The sequence below is a fragment of the Monodelphis domestica genome, chromosome 7, assembly GCF_027887165.1.
Source record: "Monodelphis domestica isolate mMonDom1 chromosome 7, mMonDom1.pri, whole genome shotgun sequence".
Taxonomy (NCBI): Eukaryota; Metazoa; Chordata; class Mammalia; order Didelphimorphia; family Didelphidae; genus Monodelphis; species Monodelphis domestica.
Window position 1 is genome coordinate 54,350,079 of NC_077233.1, and position 21,673 is coordinate 54,371,751.

Consider the following 21,673-nt stretch of genomic DNA (forward strand, 5'->3'; position numbering starts at 1 on the left):
CAATTTTGTTTATTGAAGAGATAAGTCCAGGTTGCTTTTGCTTCAGGACTCAGTTCCTTCTCTCCTGGAAAACTTCAAGATTACACAGATTTCTCTCAAGGGAACTTGATTCATGTTTCTTCTATGCCCTATCCTGGCCCTGTGCTTCTGCCCCTGATAAGTGATATATCTGATATATCTTCTCTTCTTGTTCTTCTGCAACTACTTCTCAACCCTGTAGGAGCTCTATGTCTCTCTATGTCCTTAGCTAATTCTGTCTTACTCTAATTCTGTTTTCTAGTAAATGCTTAGTCAAAGGCTAGCTTAAATGTGTAAACATCATCAAGGTAGTGTTACATCAGTGAGCCTCATTGCTTTTGTAATTCTGCAGCCATAGACTTGATTATCACTGCCAATATGAGGGTCCCTTGGTCTCTGGAGTGATTTCTAAAATAAATGGTCTCAGAGGCTGAGAACAAAGACATAAGTCAAGGGATCCATGTCTAAGTGATCTCACAACTTCTCAGAGAATTCACATTGTCCAGATAATTCTAAGAGGGAAAAAGAGGCTTTACCTTAGTCCTCTCTTGCCTCCTCTGAATTCCTGGTCATGCTCATTACAATGATATAGAATAACTGGAGATCTTGGGAAAGTCAATCTTGTTCATTCCTGAGTACAAGCTCTAAGATGCCTAGACTTGGACCCATTGCCTGACCAGAAAATTTCATGTTTATAGGCACATGTGCCTGACCCTTGCACAATGTTTCTGAGCACTTCCCTAAAGAGAAGGAAAGGGGAAAGATACATGGGGAAATTGAGACAATAAAAATAAAAGTATCAAGAAATTTTTAGTTAAAAAAAATAAAGAAATTGTAAGAATCCAATTCTTCCCAACAACTAAAGTCCTCCTGGTCTGAACTTCTCAGTCACTGTCAGGGCTACCACCATCCCTCCAGTCACCCAGATGTGCAAGCTCTTATCATTCTTCTATATCTTATAAACTGAGGCACTACCTTTATATAAATATAGTGCTTGGGTCTCTCTTTACCCCAGGGGATCTGTGTCAAACACAGACTTCTGCAGGCCCCAAGTCCCTTTGTTCTCAAGAGGAAGATCACCTGAGAGACACTATGAGAAAGAGCCCTATGAGACATCAGTTTCTCTTTCCACAAGGAAAAGAATACCCAAGAGATTCAATGTGTTTAAAAAAAAAAAGTAATCAATGAAATGTGAAAGACTGCTACTCTCTGCAATACAATGATCCAAGACAATTCTGAAGGACTTAAGATAAAAAATGCCATCCATATCCAGAGAAAAACTGTTGGGAGTCAAAAATTAAAGCACATGATTTTTCACTGGTTTTTATTTTGGAGTTTTGGTTTTATATAAGTATTCTCTTACATTAAGGACTACTATGGAAGTATTTTTTACATGATAATACATATATAATCCAGATCAAATTGCTTACCATCTCCAGGAAGGGGGAGGGAAGGGAAGGAGAGAGACAATTTACATCTTATAATTTTAGAAACTGTATGTTGAAATTTATTATTACATGTAATTGGGAAAATAAAATCTTTGAATAATTTTTTTAAATCGATAATCCCTATTAAGCAAAGATTCACGTGAACACATGGAGCAATTTAGCCTAATGCTAAAGCTCAAATCTTAAGATGGCAAGCAGCTGCAGAAATATTTTTCTAACAAAGGTAGTTGGGAAAAGAAGTTAGAGGGGGCAGATCCAGGGAGGAATCTGGGCATGGTATGGAGGTGATAGATTGCTGGAGACAAGGGGAAGGGGGGAGGTGAGTAGCACCAAGGACAAAACCTCTTTGGAACATGTTTTCCGTGCTGAAGCATAGACAAAGAAGTATGAAGTAATTCAGACTCAAGGTTTCAGCAACACAATGACCCACTGAGTCTTAAGACCAGGTATCCCATAAATTTGAATCTAAGTTAACAATTAAACAGTTAAAAATAACTTAGAGGGGGGCAGCTGGGTGGCTTGGTGAATTGAAAGCCAGGCCTAGGGACATGAGGTCCTGGGTTTAAATGTGGTCTCAGACACTTCCTAGCTGTGTCACCGTGGGCAAGTCGCTTAATCTACATTGCCCTAGACCTTACCACTCTTCTGCCCTGAAACTAACGCACTGGATTGATTCTCATTTAACAAAACAAAATAAACTTAAACTGACAGAAATCTGCTGATTTTCTGTGGGACACAGAATGGTCTCATGGGACTCAGGTCACTCAATTATCCCATCCCAGGGACTGAGAGCTGGTATGAGATGGTTTCCGGTCACTGACCCAGCTAAGGTTATTCCTGGTGTTAAACTGGAAAAAAACACAGAACTAGTAAGTAGTCAGAAAAATCACTCTTTAATTAGGGAAAGGAATTTAGTGCTAAAATTAGTCCACCTCGCAGAACTGTGTGCTATAAACCCACGCAGAGTCCCCAGACTGGCAGCTCCTGTCACTAAACTCCTGGGAGTGCCACTGCAGGAGATGACAACTCCAAGAATCCAAAGAATTTGGAGGATCTACATACTATTTGGGGATCCAGGGACAGGGAAAGATGATTGACTGACATTACCATAGCTACAAGGAAATGGGAGTGTTCAAACTACACTGACCGATACAATGAAGCTTGGGAGAGGAAGCTAGAAGCTAGGTGTCAGGGAATGGACTATTTCCAATGGGTACTAAAAAGATGGTCTTCTTGGGAAAGCGGCTCTGATACAATGGGAAAAGCTACTGGGATAAAGGATATTTTCTCATTTGATTAAAATGTCTTAACTACATACATCTAGCTAAGTCCATTAAATATCGTAAGGTCTGTTGTTCAGTCTGAAATTGCTAGTCTGAGACCCTGACCCTAACCCTAACCCCAGCCGGCCCCTACCCATTTGTCCCCAAGGTGGGCACTGAGTGTGCACATTAATGCTTGGATGAGACAGGACTTTTAAGGAGCAGGGGAGTTGGTTAAGGGACAAGTTCTGGCTAAGGAGGACACCTTCGCTCAAAGAGCCTCTGAGGCTCCAGGAGTCTTTGCACTCCCAAGCTGAAGCACAAAAGTCTGTCCGAGCCTCCCAACTACATTTCCCAAAAAGCTTTGCCCGCTGGGACGGATGTGAGTGCTATTTACCCAGGCGCAGAAGTAGTTGTGCGCAATGCCGGCAGGAGGGAGGGACCTAAAAGGATGGAGGGAGGAAGGCGCCCGCTCACATGATTTCCGCTTCCTCCTCCCTTTCCTCGTGCTGCTTCTGGGTCCTCCGATTCGTTTCTGAGCTCGGGGAGATGCCAAGGAAGATAAGGGCGAAGCCGCGGCTGAGCTGGGAGGTTAGCGGCCCGCTTGCGTCCCGTCCTGGCCCGAACCTCCTTGTGTCTACCCTTACCTTTCTGTCCCATCGCTTCCTTCCATTTTGGAAAAGTGGGGGCTTTCCCTCTCCCATCGCCTAGGTTTTTACCCCCCTTCTCCCACCCGTTCCTCCCCTTACTTCTTCTCCCCCACCCCCTTCTCTCCGTCCCCTTCTATCCCTTCTTCTCCCTTCCCTCCTCTCCTCCCCTTAGAGCTGGAAAGGACCTTAAGAGTCTGCTCTACTTTACAGATGAGGAGAGGTTCAAGGACTTGACCCAGGTCATACAGCTTATGGGGAATCTAAGGCGTGACTTGAACCTAACGTAATCGTGTATGCTCATTTCTTCATCCAAATTCCTGATTGCACCTTCATCCCTTCACTTGACACAGTTCATCATCTAATATTCCTTGATCAGGAATTTTGCTGTGCTTCAGCTATCTGTTCTCCACTCATGTAGACTTCCATTTGTGGCTGTGTTTTGATTTTATCCTCCTCCCCAGCCCAACCCAGTAGTTAGCCATTGTTAACTGCCCATTACCATCAAATCAAGTCAGCAAACATTTGTTAAGCACCTACTATGTTCCTGGCACACAGGGCGAAAGATTAGGAAAAACAGCCCTTATTCTCAGGAAGCTCATCAACAAAATGGAGGAGACATGTAAAGGTCTTAGAGCAAAAAGATATAAGGTAGGGCCTCCTTATCCATAGTTTTGCTTTTTAGGGTTTCAGTTATCTATGGAAGTCCAGGGCCTCAAAGCAATGAAAGTCTGACTGGCCATGATCCTCTTTTGGAGAAGGTCTCTGGCTTTCATTTTCACTTTTCTAACTTTTTGGTGGGGGAGGGACAAGGGAAGCTGCTGAGCACTCCTGCAGAGGGGCAGGAGCTAGAAGGGAGAAAGAGTTCCAGTGGGCACACAGGAGTCAGCAGGTGCTGCTAATAACTGCAGTTTGAGCTATCCTTGGCAGGTCTGGGAATGTATCCCCTGCAGATCCGGCCACCCTACATATAAAGGATAGATTGGGGATAATCTCCAATGGAAGGCCCTAAGATTAAGGAGGCCTGAGAAATACTTTTTGCAGAAGAGACTTTAAGAAAACCAGTGAAGTCAGAAGGCAGACATGAGGAGGAAGAGTCTTCCAGGCATGGGGAACTGCTTGAGCAAAGACCTACCTCAAGAGGTAGAGTGTTGTATTTAAAGAGCAGGAAGAAGGCCAGTGAAGCTGCATCAGAGTGTGTGACCTGGAGTGAGGGCTAAGGAGACTGAAAGTTATGAAGGGGTAGAAAAGCCAAACAGGATTTTATATTTGATCCTGCCTGTGATTACATAAGGGTGTGTTTATATATATATATATATATATATATATATATATATATATATATATATATATATATATATTTACATGGCCAACTTGTACTTCGGGCAGAGCAGTTTGACAGTAAAGCATGGCCTAGATTGAAGAGAGACTTTCAGTAGACCAACTGACCAATAGGATATTGCAGAGTAGGCCAGGTGTGAGGTGATGAGGGCCTACAGCAGAATGGTGGCAATATCAGAGGAAAAAAGAGACTATGAGAGAGGCTACCAAGGTAGAAATAACAGAACTTGGCAACTGAGTAGAAATGAAGGTGGGAGGGAGGTGAAAGTGAAGAGTTTAATATAACACCCAGGTTACAAGCCTAAGTAATAAGGAATAGAAATTTGTATATAAGTAAGTTATTAATAAGAATAAATAATAAAATTAGAAAGAGGAGGAAATATAATATTTTCAGTTTTGGATATGTTGGGTATAAGGTTTTTACAGAATGTTCAGTTTGAGATGTCCCAAGGGCAGTTGGAGATGCAAGACTGGTGATCTGGAGTTTAGAACTGTATAAATAGATCAGTCTTTTGCATAGAAATGATAATTGAATCTATGAGAGCTAATGAGATTCCTAAGCAAAGTATTACAGAATGGGGATCATACACTTGTTCTGTGTAGCCTGTATGTTTTTGTATGATCCATAACCTAAGAATGGTTTTTACATTTTTAAATAAGGTTATTTATGTCTTAAAATATAATAAACCATTCTTAGCTCACCTACTGAACAAAAACAGGATTCAGCCTTTAGCCATGGTTTTCTGACTTCTGATATAGATGGAGAACAGAAGAAGGATCAGGACAGAGTTTGGGGGATACTCATGGGCAGCAGGTCTAACCAGGATGAGAATGCAGAAAAGAAGACAGAAGATAGGTAGGAAAAGAATCAGGATAGGAGAATGTCTTGAAAACTTGGGGAAGAGAGTACCAAAGAGAAGAGGGTGCCAAGTACCAAGACAGGCTGCCAAGAAGTCAAGGATGAGAATTGGGGGGAAGGGTATTCAATTTGGCAATTAAAAGATCACTGGTAACTTTTGAGAGTGCCATTTCAGTTGAATCATGCATTTTGAAGCCAGACTGCAGAGAATTAAGAAAGAGAAAAGGAAATTTTCCCCTTAACCTATCTTAGTCCTTGATTATTCCTACCATAAGCCTCCTCTTCTCCTCACTAGTCTGTGTTTTCCCTCTTAAAACCCCACCCATGTCCCACTATCAATGTCCCTTCTAGGAACATAATTTCTATAGAACTGAGAAAATAAAAGCCATGAAATTTGAGGAAATAAATTCCTATTCTCTTTACCTCAAAGGTCCTTGACACCATCACTTTCTATTCCATTCTCCCACTCTGACAAACCTTCAACATATACACTTGATCCAGTCCCTTCCTATCTTTAGCAAATTGCATCCTCAGTCATCCTATCTTAACTTTTTTTTATGATTTCTTCATTGCTGAATCTAATGGCCTTTTCATAATCCTTATCCTTTTTGACCTCTCTGCAGCCTTAGCCACTGGTCTTTGCCATCTTCCTTCCTAGGAATGCTGCCTTCTGGTTCTCCTGCCTATCTGAACATTGCTTCTCTGTTTCTTTTGCTAGATCTTCATCAAGGTCACACCCCCTAACCAGGATTGTCCCCCAAGACTCTTATCTCCACCCTTTTCCTCTTTGTCTTCAGGATTATATCATTTGGTGAGCTCATCATCTCTCATGGATTCATTTATTGCAATTATTATCTCTCTGAATATTAATTCCCAGATCTACATATCCAATCTTAGTCTGTCTTCTGATGTTCAGCCAACATTACAAACTGTCTCTTGGATATCTCCCTCTTGGTGCCCTATAATTATGCATTTCAAATTCAACATGTCCAAAATAAGAATGCATTATAATTCCTGCCTTCCCTTCCTCTCTTCTCTTCTTCCTTGTTACTGTTGAGGTCCTTAACATCCCCTCAGTCTATAAGGTTTGAAACTTCAATGTCATTGTTTCAGTTACTCCATGTATCCATTCTTTTATAAAATCTTGTTTCTAATTTCAGAGATCTCTTCTCTGTACATATGCCCCCTTTCCTCCATGCACAAATCCACAGTCCACATCAGGACATCATCACCCTTTGCCTAGACTATTCTAATAGACTTCTAAGTTGTCTCCCTGCTTCACATCTCTCCTCCCATTATGATCCATCCTTCACTTAGCAGCCAAAATGATTTTCTCAAATCCTAGGTTTGACCATGCCACCATTGGAACTCATTCAGTGAATTTCAGTGGCTCCCTATTACCTATGGCAGTGATGGTGAATATTTAAGAGACTGTGTGCTCTGCCCTCCCCCTCCCAGAGACCAAGTGCTACTCCCCACCACCAGTGCCTTACCCCACACAAGGAGGGAGGAAGCACTCCACTGGGCTGCTGGGCAGAGGGTTGGGTGAAGTAAGGAATTTCCCCAGGCATGGTGGAGAGGAGGAGGGGAGCGGCTCAGCCTGAGCCCCTCTGCCTTTCTAGTAACGAACTCTGGCAGGCAACAGTACTCATACCCACAGAGAGGGCTCTGCTTGCTGTCTGTGGCACAGATGCCATAAGTTCACCACCTTGGACCCATGGGATCAGATATAAAGTTTTTTGTTTAGCCTTTACTCTAAGGTTGCCTCTCATCTACACTGCATATATCTTATGTGTACTTAGTTATTTTCACTTTAAAGTCCTTCACAACCTGGCTCCTACCAGTTGGTCTGATGTTATACCTTGCTTCTCCTCACATAGTTTAAGATCCAGAAATGCCTATGAAAGCAAAAGGCTACATAAACATGAGCTCTTATAATTGTGTTGTTAGATGATTCAAAATCTATTACAAACCAAGACATGGAATAGATATACCATAGGCATTTCTTATAGAACATTCCGAAACCTGAAAGCCAGTCCTGCCAGTTCTCCCAGGTTCATAGGAGGGATGATACCTGGTTTAGCACATATGTTTTTGGTATTTCAGCAATCAGTGACCTTCAAGGATGTGGCTGTGGACTTCACTCAGGAAGAATGGGATTACTTGGATCCTTCTCAAAAAGAGTTGTATAGGGAAGTGATGCAGGAGAACTATAAAAACCTGGTCTGCTTAGGTAAGGACAGATTATTCCTCCTGTAAATCAAAATCAGTGTTGGAAACTTTGTCTTCATTCTTTAGCAAACCGTATAGGGTATCTAGTGTATTAAGTACTCATTGCCAGGCATATAGACCTGAGATTACTACTGGTTTTGTGTCTAAGAGATAAAATATTTTTGCTACCAGTTTCCAGATGAGAAGTTTGTGCTTTTTATTGCTCTCAACTTGATTGTGTTTCCCCTGAAGTTCATGAAATCATAGTTTTAGGGCTGGGCACATGATCACACATGAGGCAGCTGGGACTCCAAGGCATTAAGTTACTTGGCCAAGGTCTCACAAATAGTCATTAACAGATCTGAACCCAGGTCCTTGGGATGACAAATCCAGTGCTTATCCTATAAGATCTGATTGCCCCAGGCCCAAGGTTCTTCTTTAAAGACCCACTATACACACATAAAAACATGAAAAGGGTCTAATCTTTTTTTCCTGAGCCTGAACCCAGTTTTTGGTTCATTCTTCCCATACTTACTAGGAAAACAATATAAAGCATATTTGAGGGGTCCTTTGTACAAGCATCTGGACTATGCCTACTTTTCCCCAAAGAGAGAGGTACTAAGTTCAAATTCTGAGATTCTTTGTCACCAGTACTTTCCTGTTTCCAATGAGCAGGACTTGCAGTTTCCCAGCCAGATGTCATTTACCATCTAGAACAAGGGAGAGTGCCATGGAGGGCAGAAGAAGGAATTCTAAGATGGAGTTGCCCAGGTGAGTGAATAAAAATTAGATTGCAAGCAACAGCTTAGCTTCATTAGTTACTTAAGATTGATTCAAATCAAACTAAACTTTTTTTTATAGGGCTTATAGTGTCATTACATTTTTATAGGGTTTTTATTTCATTGATGAATATATGCCTCTCCTTTTCCTATCCAGTGAAGTGAATTCCTATCCAGTGAATCCCACAAATATTAAGTAGCTGATATATGCTAAATGTGGTGCTAGGTATTAGGGATAGACAAAAATGAAATTATTTCTGCCCTCTCAAGAAGAGCTTACTTTTTAAAAGTTTTATTGCTATTTGTTATTATTAAATCTTCAAAAGGTGCTTCAATGGTTAGAGTATGTCAATATAATAAAAATGTTGATACTACCTATATGAATTTACAGATTGAGTACTTTACCAATGTAGTAGTTAAAAATTTAGTTTCTCTGCTAGAAGTATTATATAGAGATTAAGAAAATACAAGTAAGAAAGCACGTGCCTAGGAGGGCCGAAAGGCCCGTTCAATTTCACTTATATTATGAGAGACATGTCTGCTTGGAAGCGGAAGCGGAAGTAGGAAGAGAGCTCAGTAGGCTTTTACAGCCAGTTATATAGAAATTTTGATCTCGCCCAGGTGAAAATCTTAGTGAGATTAGAGGGCATCCTGGGAATTAGAGTAAGGACTTCTGAGGATTGAAGTCTGGGGTTCAAATCTTCATTTTTACACCAATCAGACTACCCATGGCTGTCTTTATAGGACTATACAAAATAATAAAATTTTCAGAGAGTAAAAAGACCTAGAATCTGAAGGAAAATAATAGGAATATAGAAATAGTAGGAATGAAGGAGAAGCAGCACATGTAGATCTCAAAACAGGCTATTTTTTCCTAATTTTTTTCCATTATGTTTCTTTTTTGTATTTAAATCTTTAGTCTATTTGGAACTTAGAGTGCTGCTCTAATGAGAGGTGTGGCTTTAATCCATTTGTATTCAAATTGTTATTCATTTTTCACAAGCATTTTTATTAAAAAACAAAACAAAACACTTTTTTTGCTCAGTATTGTGGAATCTTTGATTTATCAAATAGCAATCTGTTATTTTGTTTTGCAGTCAAATTCCAAAGTATCTCTTCTATGGAACAGATCTCTTTCTAGTTTTCAATCAGAACTAGGTAATTTTGATAGCTGATGCTTTATGGTTTTCTTGTTAGGTCAACTGATATTTGGAGATTCACCATTTATCTCATTTTCTTCCATAGTGTCTCTTGCTGTTCTCATCTGTTTGCTCTTTTGTTATGACTATAATTAAGCTGATAATATATTGATAATAGGTATTGATGGACAGTTGGTAATACAAAGCTGTTATAGTAAACTAAAGCTAACAGGGTTAAACTATTTTAGTAGATCGTGGATAGAGAGCTGGAAGCAGTTTGGTACAATCCTTATTTATTTATAGTAGAGATGTGATAGTAACAGGAGTTAGGAATAGAATAGGAACTAGGATACTATGTTATATCTTATTTTTAATCCTTATACTAAAAACCTCTAAATAAACCCCTCAAAATCTAACTGCTTTCTTTGCAGTGTCTTCTTATCTGCCAGAGCAGACCTCCTTAAACTACTCTTAGCTATCTTAAATAATATTTCTCTAACTAACCAATCTATGCTAATCTATGAACCTTAATTTGATAATGAACTCCTTAAAGTAATATGTGAAAAACCAAAAGCTGCCTGAAGTCAACTGTCAGATATAACTGTCAGAATTTCTTAATAGAGAGACACGGACGCTGGTCTTGCTCCCAAGACAGAGAGAGTGGGCAGAGCCACCTCTAACACCTCCTTCTTCCTTCAGGAGAAAAACTCTCAGTAAACACACTCTTTCTCAGCTTCATATGTGTTCATCAAACTTCTCAAAGGTAACTATCTCACAAGTCACTAACAGATCTTTGTCATCTGAGAGAATGATCCAGCAACCTGCTTCCAAGGAAGTCAGAGAGACAGGAACCAGAATTCACAGAATTCTCTTTTATGATAGACTTCTTAAAGAGCTGGAGGCAAGATCTGTCTGCTCTGTTTCTTAAAGGAGATAGCATGACATTAATAAAAATTTCTGCTCTTAATGAGACAATGAACCTAATAAAAATCCTTATAACAACATAAATTATTACTTTATCTAGTTCAATGAAGAATCCCATTGATAGTTGAATAGTATTACACTGAAACTGTTAACTTGGATCATATTATAATCTTTATTGGCTATACCTGGATATGGTCATTGAGTATTTCTTGTTATTTCCTGCTAGTCTTCTGTTAGAATCATTTTATAGCTGCTTTTAGATGGATCTTCTGCAGGTCTAATTAGAGAAATGCCAAATTAATTGATTTATTTGTCATTGTTTCTTTTTCTATAAATTTCTTTTTAGATTGTAGAAAATAAAATATAGAAATGTTGAGGATTTTAAATGCTTAACTTTTATCTTGCTATCTTGCTGAACCATTTATTTTTGTTGTTGTTAAATCTCTTGAATTTTATTTTATATGTACTTAAAATCAATATATAATTATATCACCTACAAATACATTTTACAGCTTTACTTAAGCTTTTCCCTTAATATTCTTGTTATAGCAAGTCTTTCTAAAACTACATAGAATAGAAATGATGAATTTCAATAATTCTACTTTTATTCTTCTTCAACTCAATATTTTACCAAGCTCATTCTATGGGTAAAACTGAAAATTTGAAGACAAAAATGAAACAGGCCCTGCCTTCCAGAAGCTTATATTGATTGTCCTGGGGATAGAATATGTATTCTTACTAGAAAGGTTCTAATAGTTTTCCATTACTGGTCATATTCTAGCTTTTGTTTTTAAATCAATCAACTCCTATACTTTTTACTGTTTGTAATATAAATTAGAGCTATATTTTATCAGAAGTCTATTCTGTAACCAGTGATAGAATTTTTGGACTTATGGGTTTTCTTAGATATATCTTCTTTGATACAAATACTTAATGTATGTGTTTCTAATGTGTTATTTGAATTTTACTTTTTTTATTCATTAAGTAATAAATTGTCAAACATTTATAAATTGTAAATAAATAAATATAAAAATATAAATAAGTTATCAAACATTGTATGTGACACCAGAGATACAAAGACAAACTGGAAATGGTCCTTGGCCTCAAGGTGCTTATAGTCTAGTGAGAGGAAACACCTTGCATGTATGGACAAACATACAGAAGAAATACCAGGTGATCTTTAGGGGGAAAGAGTGGCTTCTAGGGTGTCATTTGATCTAAGCCTTGAAGAAAACTAGGATTTTGAGAAATAGAGTCACAGACAGACAAACTCACAGGCGTGAGGAATGGTTCATGCAGAAGCATAAGAAATGGCATGCCTGATGTTGGGGAACAGTGAGAAGACTAGTTTGGCTAGACCACACTGTGTAAAGGGCAATCGTGTAAAGTCAGGCAAAGGTAGGTAGGGACCAGATGTAAATGGCTTTGAAAAGGAGTTTATATTTGATCCTGAAAGTGACAGGGAGTCAACTCATTGAGTAGAGGAGTGATGTGGTCAGACCTGTACTTTGGGAAAATCCCTTTTTGACAATTTAGGGGGAAGAAACTCAAAGTAGGGCAAACAGGAGACTATCGCAATAGTTTGGTAAGAGGTGACGAGGGCCTGATCTAGAGTGCTGACTGTGAGTAGAGAGAAGGGGATGGGTTTGAGAAATTTTGTCGAGTATAAGGGATTATTAAATCTAGGGGTTTGACTAAGTCTGAGAATTCTAGAATAATCTTGTGGTTGCCAATTTAAAATATTATAGCTCAAGTGAAAATGACTTTTAATAGCTTTTATTTACAAAAAGAGTGGAAAGAGTGAAAGTAGAGAAATACAAAAAGAGGGTAGAGAAGATGTCTAATCTATCACACTAAATTTTGCTCTGGTGCTTGGCTCAGCCCGACAGGGCTTGTTAACCCTTGGCCAGAGGGCCTAGAGTTCCACCCATGCAGACTCCTTCAAGAAAGGAAGACCTCCAAAACTAATCTCACTCCAGACACCAGGAAAGGAAGGCCAGCTACTCACTCACCCAAGAGGCAGTCCAAGTCCCAAGTTACCTCCAAGAGGTAGGTCACCAGTTGAAGACGACTACCGAAGACAACCTCCAGAAGACTGCTTGCAGAAGACTTTCTCCAGCTGAAGAAGTTCAGGGCTTTTATAGTAATTTCTTGTCCCTTCCCCTCTTCACAGGGGCCAATCATAGCTTCCAAATTGCCTAGCACTGCCCCTGGGGGGGGGGGGGTGGCACAGTGTCTGTGAGATTCACACCTCTTGGCTTTTGAAGGTGTAAACTCTTATCAAAAGTATTCACAAGTTCCTGACTGATTGAGTTAAAAGAGTGGAGGTCTCTAAGTAAGTGACTTGTAAATTCTCTTACTTGATGGCTAACAAAGTGTTAAGTAGGGGTGTTTTCAGTTTTGGTTGATCAATTTAAAAGTTGCTGATGCTAGACAAAGTCTGATTCATACTTCATAATCCCCCTGTAATGTAATTCTTTGGGAGACTTGTCTTCCCAATGAATCATTTAACATAACCAGCTTATATTTCTAAAGATCTTCTAGCTACAGGTACATACAATATTGTGCTTTTCTAAGAGGAAACTATTATAGTTAGAGATTAGAGGGAAATAGAAGAAAGAGAGAGCAAAACCAATGTTTGCTAGGTGCATTGACAAAAAAACAATTGGGGGCAGTCCCCTTTGGCATAAGAGTTTACATTCAGAATAAATGTATTCAACCCACTTCAGTTCAATCAGTTACACTCCAAAATTCATTCTGGATCTTTTGATGCAGTGGAGGTTTGTTTCTTCATGGCACTTTCTCCAAACAGTTCATTTTCTTGATTCAAGGAGTTGTCAAGCTTTTCCCAAAATGTTTTCTCAAAAAAAATGTTTTTAAATCTTGGGTTTCATGAGAATTATACAAGAGGAAGAAATGGCATTGTACTAGATAAGTGAAGTGAATGAGAGCAAGGCACAGAGTTTGTCAACACTGGTGAATAGGATGATAGTGATGGTATCCACAAAGATAAACACTGGTGAATAGGATGATAGTGATGGTGTCCACAAAAATGGTATCCACATTTAGGGGTGAGTTTCTGAGGAAAGCTGCCAATTTCAGTTTTGGACATGGTGAGTTTGAGATGTTAATGAGACACAGAATTGGAAATGTCAGTCCATGAGCATACTGCTATGTGCCAGATAGATAGAAAGAGCTGGGAATATAGAAAAGGGCAAAAACTGTCCCTGCCCAAATGGGGCACATTTTGATGAGAGAGAAATGATTGAAAATAAGTTCAAACAAGATATAAACAGGGTAAATGGAGGGATATCTTAGAGAAAAGATAATATCTGATAAGGAGACTAGAAAAAGCTAGAATATGGAACTTGAGCTGAATCTTGAAGGAAGCCAAAGAAAATAAGAGACAGAGGTAAGGAGGGAGAACCTTCCAGGGATGGGGGACAGACAATTCAAAAGCAATGAGACAGGATTTGAAGTATAATTTTTGAGGAATGTCAAGTAGGCCAGTATGTCTGGAACATAGAATGAATGGAGGGAAGTTAAGTATAGGAAGGCTTTATGGAGGGACCAGGTCATACAGTGCTTTAATTGCCAAAGAGGATGTTATATTTAAGCCTAGAGTTAACAAGATAAAACTGAAACTTGTTGAGTGGTGGAGAGGTGATATAGTAAAAAACCTATGCTTTAGGCAATCAGTGTGTGTGATTGTTTTTATAAATTGTAAATAACTTCATATATGAGTATTATTTTTTCTTCTGGTGTTTAAAGTTTTCTAGTCATTTTTCTCTTAATGAAGACAGGAATAAGTATAAGAATATAATAAGAAAGTATAGAAGGCTTAAAATTTAATTTTTTTCTTTCAGTTTTAATTACCAAACCTGAAACAAAGAGATCACCTCCTAATCTGGGTATTTACATACAACAGTCAGCCCAAGAAGGGTTCATAAGGCATGATCATTATTCCTCCAAGGTGAGTAGAGCCCAGGAATATGATACCAGGTTAGAGGGGCACCAGAGTAATGAGGATAAAAATTGGGGCCGAGTAAAAATAAAACAAAGAAATATGCCTAATAAAGTGGAAGGCCATGAGTATAATAAATATGTCCAAAGTTGCAACCAAGAAGCAGTCTTTTTTTCTCAACACCAAGTTTCTGTATAAGACAAGCCCCATATAGATATACATAAGAATTTTTTAAAAATCCTCTTTGAACATATTCTATTATATTTACTTGGGTCAGAATATAATTTGATATTACATATATATATATATATATATATATATATATCTCAAAAGAGGATTTTTTAAAAAATTCTTATGTTCTGCCTTAGAATCAATACTATTTTTTGGTTCCAAGGCAGAAGAGTGATAAGGGCTAGGCAATGGGGGTTAAATGCCTTGTCCAGGGTCACACAGCTAAGTAGTATCTGAGACCAGATTTGAACCTGGAACCTCCCATTTCTAGGCCTGACTCTCAGTCCACTGAGCTACCTAGCTGCCCCCTCAAAGAGGATATTTTCCAAGATTAATGCAGATGATAACTATTTCAGAGATAATTTAAATCTCACTGAAAATCAAAGAGTATATATTGGAGATAAATCACATAATGAATATAGGAAAACCTTCAACCACTGTTCATTAATTACCATCAGAAAATTTCTACTGAAGAGAAATCCCATAAATGTAGTGAATGTGGGAAGACCTTTGGTAATAAGTCAGCGCTTTCTCAACATCAGCTTGTTCATACTGGAGAAAAACCTTATGAATGCATTGAATGTGGGAAGGCCTTTTCCCGGAAGGCAGGATTTATTCAACATCAGCGTATTCATACTGGTGAGAAAACATATCAGTGTGTTGAATGTGGAAAATCCTTCTCTTGGAATGGAGAACTTACTCAGCATCAGCGTATTCATACTGGAGAAAAACCTTATGAATGTAATGAATGTGAGAAGACTTTCCGACAGAGCACACAGCTTACTCAACATCAGCATGTTCATACTGGAGAGAAACCTTATAAATGTAATGAATGTGGGAAGGCCTTTCGTCTGAGCACACAGCTTACCAGACATCATACAATTCACACTGGAGAGAAACCTTATGAATGCAATGAATGTGGAAAGGCCTTCCGCCAGGGCACACAGCTTACTCAACATCAATGTATTCATACGGGAGAGAAACCTCATAAGTGCAATGAATGTGGAAAGGCCTTCCTTCAGAACATGCAGCTTACTATACATCAGAAGAGTCATGCTAGAGAAGAATCTTATGAATGTAGAAAATGCGGGAAGACCTTCTCCCAAAAGGCAGAATTTACTCTACATAAATGTATTCATTTAGGAAAGAAATCTTATGAATGCAATGAATGTGGGAAGGCCTTTCACCTGAACACTCTACTTACACAGCATCTGTATGTTCATAGTGGTGAGAAACCTTTTGAATGTAATAAATGTAGGAAGTCCTTCCACCGAAGAGCATTGCTTATTCAACATCAACGTATTCATACTAGAGAGAAACTTTATGAATGTGTCAAATGTAGAAAGACGTTCTCTTGGAGTGGAGAACTTGTACAGCACCAGTGTATTCATACTGGAGAGAAACCTTACAAATGTAACGAATGTGGGAAGGCCTTCCAAGAGAGCACTCAGCTTAGTCAACATCAGCATATTCATACTGGACAGAAACCTTATGAATGTAATGAATGTGGGAAGACCTTCCGCCTGAGCACAATGCTTAATCAACATCAGAGAATTCATACAGGAGAGAAACCTTATGAATGCATTACGTGTGGGAAAACCTTCCAACAGAGCACACAGCTTGCTAGGCATCAGAAAATTCATACTGGAGAGAGATCTTATGAATGTGGTGAATGTGAGAAAGCATTCTCTCAGAAGGCAGAACTTGCTATACATAAACGTATTCATACTGGAGAGAAACCTTATGAATGTAATGAATGTGGAAAGGCCTTCCGCCTGAGCACACTGTTGAATCGGCATCAGCGTATTCACACTGGAGAAAAACCTTATGAATGCAGTGAGTGCAGGAAGACCTTCCGCCTGAGCACACAGCTTATTAGACATAAGAGAATTCATACTGGAGAGAAACCCTATAAATGTAATGAATGTGGAAAGGCCTTCCGTCTGAGAGTACTACTTATTCAGCATCATAATATCCATACAGGAAAGAAACCTTATGAATGTAATGAATGCGGGAAGGCCTTCCGACAAAGAACACTGCTCACTAGACATCAGAGAATTCATACAGGGGAAAAACCTTATGAGTGCAATGAATGTGGGAAGACTTTCAGCCAGAGTGCACATCTTGCCCAACATCAGACAATTCATACTGGGGAGAAACCTTATGAATGTAAGGAATGTGGAAAAGCCTTCCGCCTGAATGCATTGCTTATTCAACATCACCATGTTCACACTGGAGAGAAACCTCATAAATGCAATGAATGTGGAAAGGCTTTTCATAAGAGCATGCAGCTTAGTAGACATCAGTGCCCAGGAAGAAATTAATGAATATAATAATCACAGGTAGCCCTGTAATAGTCTATCATCTCTTACCACATGATTCATACTAAAATAAACCGTATGAATGTTAACAAGGGGAAAAGACTTTCATTTGAGCAAATATCTTCATCAATGTAATAGAATTTATATTGAAGGTAAACTATATGAATGCTGTAACACTTTCATCTATAACACATACACCTGAAGCCTCTCTAACCTCTTCAAGGAGTGGGTTTCTCAAATGTATAATATGTCTCTGCTATATAAGAATCTGGCCCCACTTGTCAGTCAGACACAGATCCCTTTTATTGGAAAAGAAATGCCATTTATTTATATTGGGTTATGTCACTGTGATCTTGAATGTCCTAAAGGAATCCTTGGTGTCAACAAGAAGATTAGCACTATGGATCTGGCATATATTATGTATGTATGTATGTTTATACTTGACCAAAAAAGATAGAGTGGTAGCACTGATTGGGTCCAGCTCTATATTATTTAATCTCTTGACTGTACTGAAGGTACCAAATTGAGTCAACACCTTTGAAGAAGTTTGTCTCTTCTGTAGAAATTTTCAGGAACATAATGGCCAGAGGTGGCAAAAAGTAACAAAGAAACACTGAGATTCCACCTCAAAAGCAGATATAAAGAATTAAAATTTTAGTGACTCTTTAATGCCTAAATAATAACAGGATCCTCTGAGGAAGAAATTTGGCATAGAGCTGATGTGTTCTCATTGCAGAAGTAGGATGAGGGAGGAAGATATGATCAAAGAGCAAGGAACCCTGACCTCCTCAGTGACTCCTGACTTTTTCAAGAATGGTCTTGAAAAGTTGCCTCATATGAGATGGAAAACATCAAAAACTAGTTGAAAGAACTATAAAGTCAAAATTTTAATGGAGTCCTACAAAAAGTAGTCCTCTAAAAGAAGATTGAAAGGGACAAATGAGGTGGCTTAGTAGATACAGGGAGCCAGTCCTGAAGACAGGAGATCCTGGGTCCAAATATGGCTTCATACACTTCCTAGCTGTGTGATCCTGGGCACTAAACTCCAGTTGCCTGCCTCCTCTTTTTCTAATGCCTTGGAACTGATACTATTCATTTTAAGACAATGTAAGGAGTTGATTTTTTTTTAAAGAAGATTGAAGATTGGAGAATGCATGTACTGTTGAACTTCAAAGGGAAAAAAGAGAAGTAAAATGGATCAGCAAGCAATATCATGAGCTCAAGATGCTCAGAATGTGGCAGTTAATATCAGAACTTTGCAAAGAACTATGCCATCATTGCTAAATCTCTCAATTATCTGGTTGGGCTTATAGTTAAGATGAATAGAGAGGACCAAAAATATCACAATGTGGCAACATTTATTTGGATCTTGTTGGGATGAGAAATATGAGCAGACATTCAAAAACTTAGTTATGATTCATACCCTGATCTTTGCATTTGCAAATCCAAGGAAATTCTTTTGAGTTACATAATGATGCCACCCTGAAAGTCTAGGGAATCATTTTAATCCAGGTGAGCAGTTGTAACCAGAGCCAATTGTATATGTCAATTTAGGATTTACTGACACTGGGATGTACTTATCTATAAACCAGAATTCTTGGCTATGAAGTGATTTGGGGAGCCCCATTGCCCCCCCCCCCAAAAATCCATTACCTTGTATTTTTATAAATGCTAAGAAGGACATGCCTACCAGGAAGACAGACTGGACTAAAGATCATTGGCTCCATCTACCTATCCACTTTCATCAAATGATGTTCCCTGAATGGATTTTATGGACTTTATCTAGCCACCAGGGTCTCAGTGGTTGTTGCAAGCAATGTCCTTATACCACCACCTTACATATCTGATTTCAAAGAGTGTCAGCTGACAAAGACCAAAAAGAGTAGAAAGAGGCTTAACTCTTAGATTTATGAGGCTGGCTTAGATGTCTGTGAGTTTCATTCAAAAAAGCCATGAAATAATTTCTGAGGCAAGGAACCAAGAAGTCTGAGTCATTCTCATCTTGCCTGGAAAAGAAGTCTGCATGGTCCTGCATTTCATTGAAGAACCAGGAGTTGGACAACAGGAATAATATATACAACAAAGACTAAGTCAGTTAGGGGAACAGTTATGGGCCGAGTTCATACTTCATCCAAGAGTTCACTTTGTTCACGAAAAGTAGTGATTAAGTCTTCCTTTGACTTTTTCCATTCTGTTAGTGAGTAGATTGCTGGTTGCCAAGTCTAGAAAAGTTATCTTCTTCACTTCCTGCCCATATTATTATGACAACCTCTTAATTGGTCTTCCTGTCTTAAAACTTTCCCCATCCCAGTCCATATTATGCATTGCTGCCAAAATAATTTTCCTAAAGGGCAAAGCTAGCCATATAACTCTCCTACATTATCAATTCCTTTGGCTTCCTATTGTGTCTAACATAAAAAATAAACCCTTCTGTTTAGCTAGTAAAGCCCTTCATGCCCTGTACTCAACCTGTATTTCCAACCTTACTGAATATTCCTTTCCCTCTGTACTGTGTGCTCTAGCCAATCTGATCTTCTCTTGCTTGCTCACAGCCTTGCATCACCATTCTCCATACCTTTTGCACCTGTCATTCCCCATACATGGAATTCACTTTCTCCTTAGCTTTGTCTGCCCCAAAGTACCTGTCTAACTATAAAGTTCAACTCAAGTAACATATGGTCCCCAAAACCTTTCCTGAATCCTCCAATTGCAGTCTCCCCCCATCAAACTAATTGTATTTAACCACTTTGCATGTGTATATCATTTCTTAACTTTATCCTGTATATGTATTTTTTGTTTGTTGTCTATTCTATTATAATATAAATTCACTAGGAATAAGGATTGTTTTATTCCTTGTGCTTGTATTCCTAGGATCTAGCACAGTGCTTGTTACATAGCAGTTTAATAAATGGTTATTGATCAATGGATTAGATTGAGATTCCTTTTTTGTAGAATGGGGATAATAAAAATACCTACCTCAGTTGTGAGGAGCAAATGAAATGATATTATAGATCATCACAAATTTAAGATACAGTATTGTGTATGTAAGCTATTATGTTTACAAGAGAAAATGTCCACATCCTATCTGTACATTTAGGGATCCTTAGCCGTCCTAGTACACCATATAAGCAGTATGAGACAGTGACCTTCCAGGAGTCATGAGATAGTTGGACCCAGTGCCTGAAACAGGAATAAGGCAGCAGAGTCTATAAGTAAGCTACAGGCACTTGTCCATTTCCCTCAGAGATCTATACTTCCACTTCCTCTGGGCAATGGGAGATAGTGTTAGTGATGTGGACTAAAATGTCCCACAAACCCTGCCAAATAGCTGTACACAATCAAAAGAACAAAGGAACAATAACTAGTTGATTAGAACAAGGCCTCCTTTCATATAAGACAGATGAGTTGCTTAGATTCACAGTAATGAGAGGAACTCCTCATAACGATCTTTAGAGATAACCTAGGTCATTGGTTGGCTTCTCTGAGCAGCAGGTACAGGCAGTTCAGTTTCCCAATCACAGGGGACTAGATTCAAATAATTCTTAATTTCCACACATTGCCTTCCTTGAAATCTGCATAGAAAAGAACAAAACTTGACCTAACTTTGCCCCAGGGTATTTAACATATCATTAGCATCCCATTTACATTGCAATTTGATCCTCCAAGTGGGCAAACAGAAGGAACCATGGGTAAAGCCACACAAACCAAAGTGGACCATGGGTAAAGCAGTATCAGTTCCTCAGAGACACAGAGCAACAACTGCCAAACAAATGATCCCTTCCTTAGTAAGTAAGCAAAATAAAAAACATTCCTGAGAACTTCTATCCACTTCTTCTCTCTCTTACTCTTACCTTTACTTACCTTACTTTAATTACTAGATGAACTACTTTGTTATCATAGTCTCTTATAAAAAATCTTGTTTTCTCAAAATGGATTCAGTTTGAGCCATCAATCAGTTCTTTGGATGTGACTCAATCACCTTAACCACAGGATGAACAAATGACCCAAATGGAGCATTTAAGGACTTCAGGAATCTGATAAGGATGAATATTCATGGCTGGTACCAAACCACAGTTCTGCTTAACTCAGACATTTTTAAGCACCTCTTATATGCAAAGAGCTCTAGGAGATGCTAGGGATATAAACCAAATATGACGGGCAGTTAGGTAGTACAGTAGATAGAGTGCTAGGTCTGGAGGCAGGAGGACCTGGGTTCAAATCTGAATGCAGACACTTTCTGTGTGACAATGAACAAGTTGGTTTGTCCCAATTGCCTAGCCCAGTGATGATAAACCTTTTAGAGATTGAGTGCCTAAATTTCAATTCTCATGCCATATGTGAGTTCCCCCTTACCCTAGATAGGGTAAGGAGGAAGCACTCCCATTGGGCTGCTAGGCAGAGGGGTGAGTAAAGTGAAGAATGTCCTCAGGCATGGAAGGGAACAGCCCCCCTCTGGCATGTGTGCCATAGGTTTGCAAACACAGGCCTAGTCTTGCCACTTTTTCTCTTAGAATTGATACTAAGACAGA

The 21,673-nt window shown here is 38.9% G+C and overlaps 1 protein-coding gene across 1 annotated transcript; it reads left to right on the forward strand.

Moving 5' to 3' along the window:
- The first annotated feature begins 3,162 nt into the window (after positions 1–3,162).
- LOC100617481 (zinc finger protein 420-like) lies at positions 3,163–20,071 on the forward strand. The gene is made up of 5 exons (XM_007500233.3): positions 3,163–3,319; positions 7,682–7,808; positions 8,462–8,557; positions 14,495–14,601; positions 15,282–20,071. Exons 1-5 carry the CDS (start codon positions 3,206–3,208, stop codon positions 17,145–17,147), a joined length of 2,310 nt encoding a protein of 769 aa, XP_007500295.2. The 5' UTR covers positions 3,163–3,205; the 3' UTR covers positions 17,148–20,071.
- Positions 20,072–21,673: the final 1,602 nt, after the last annotated feature.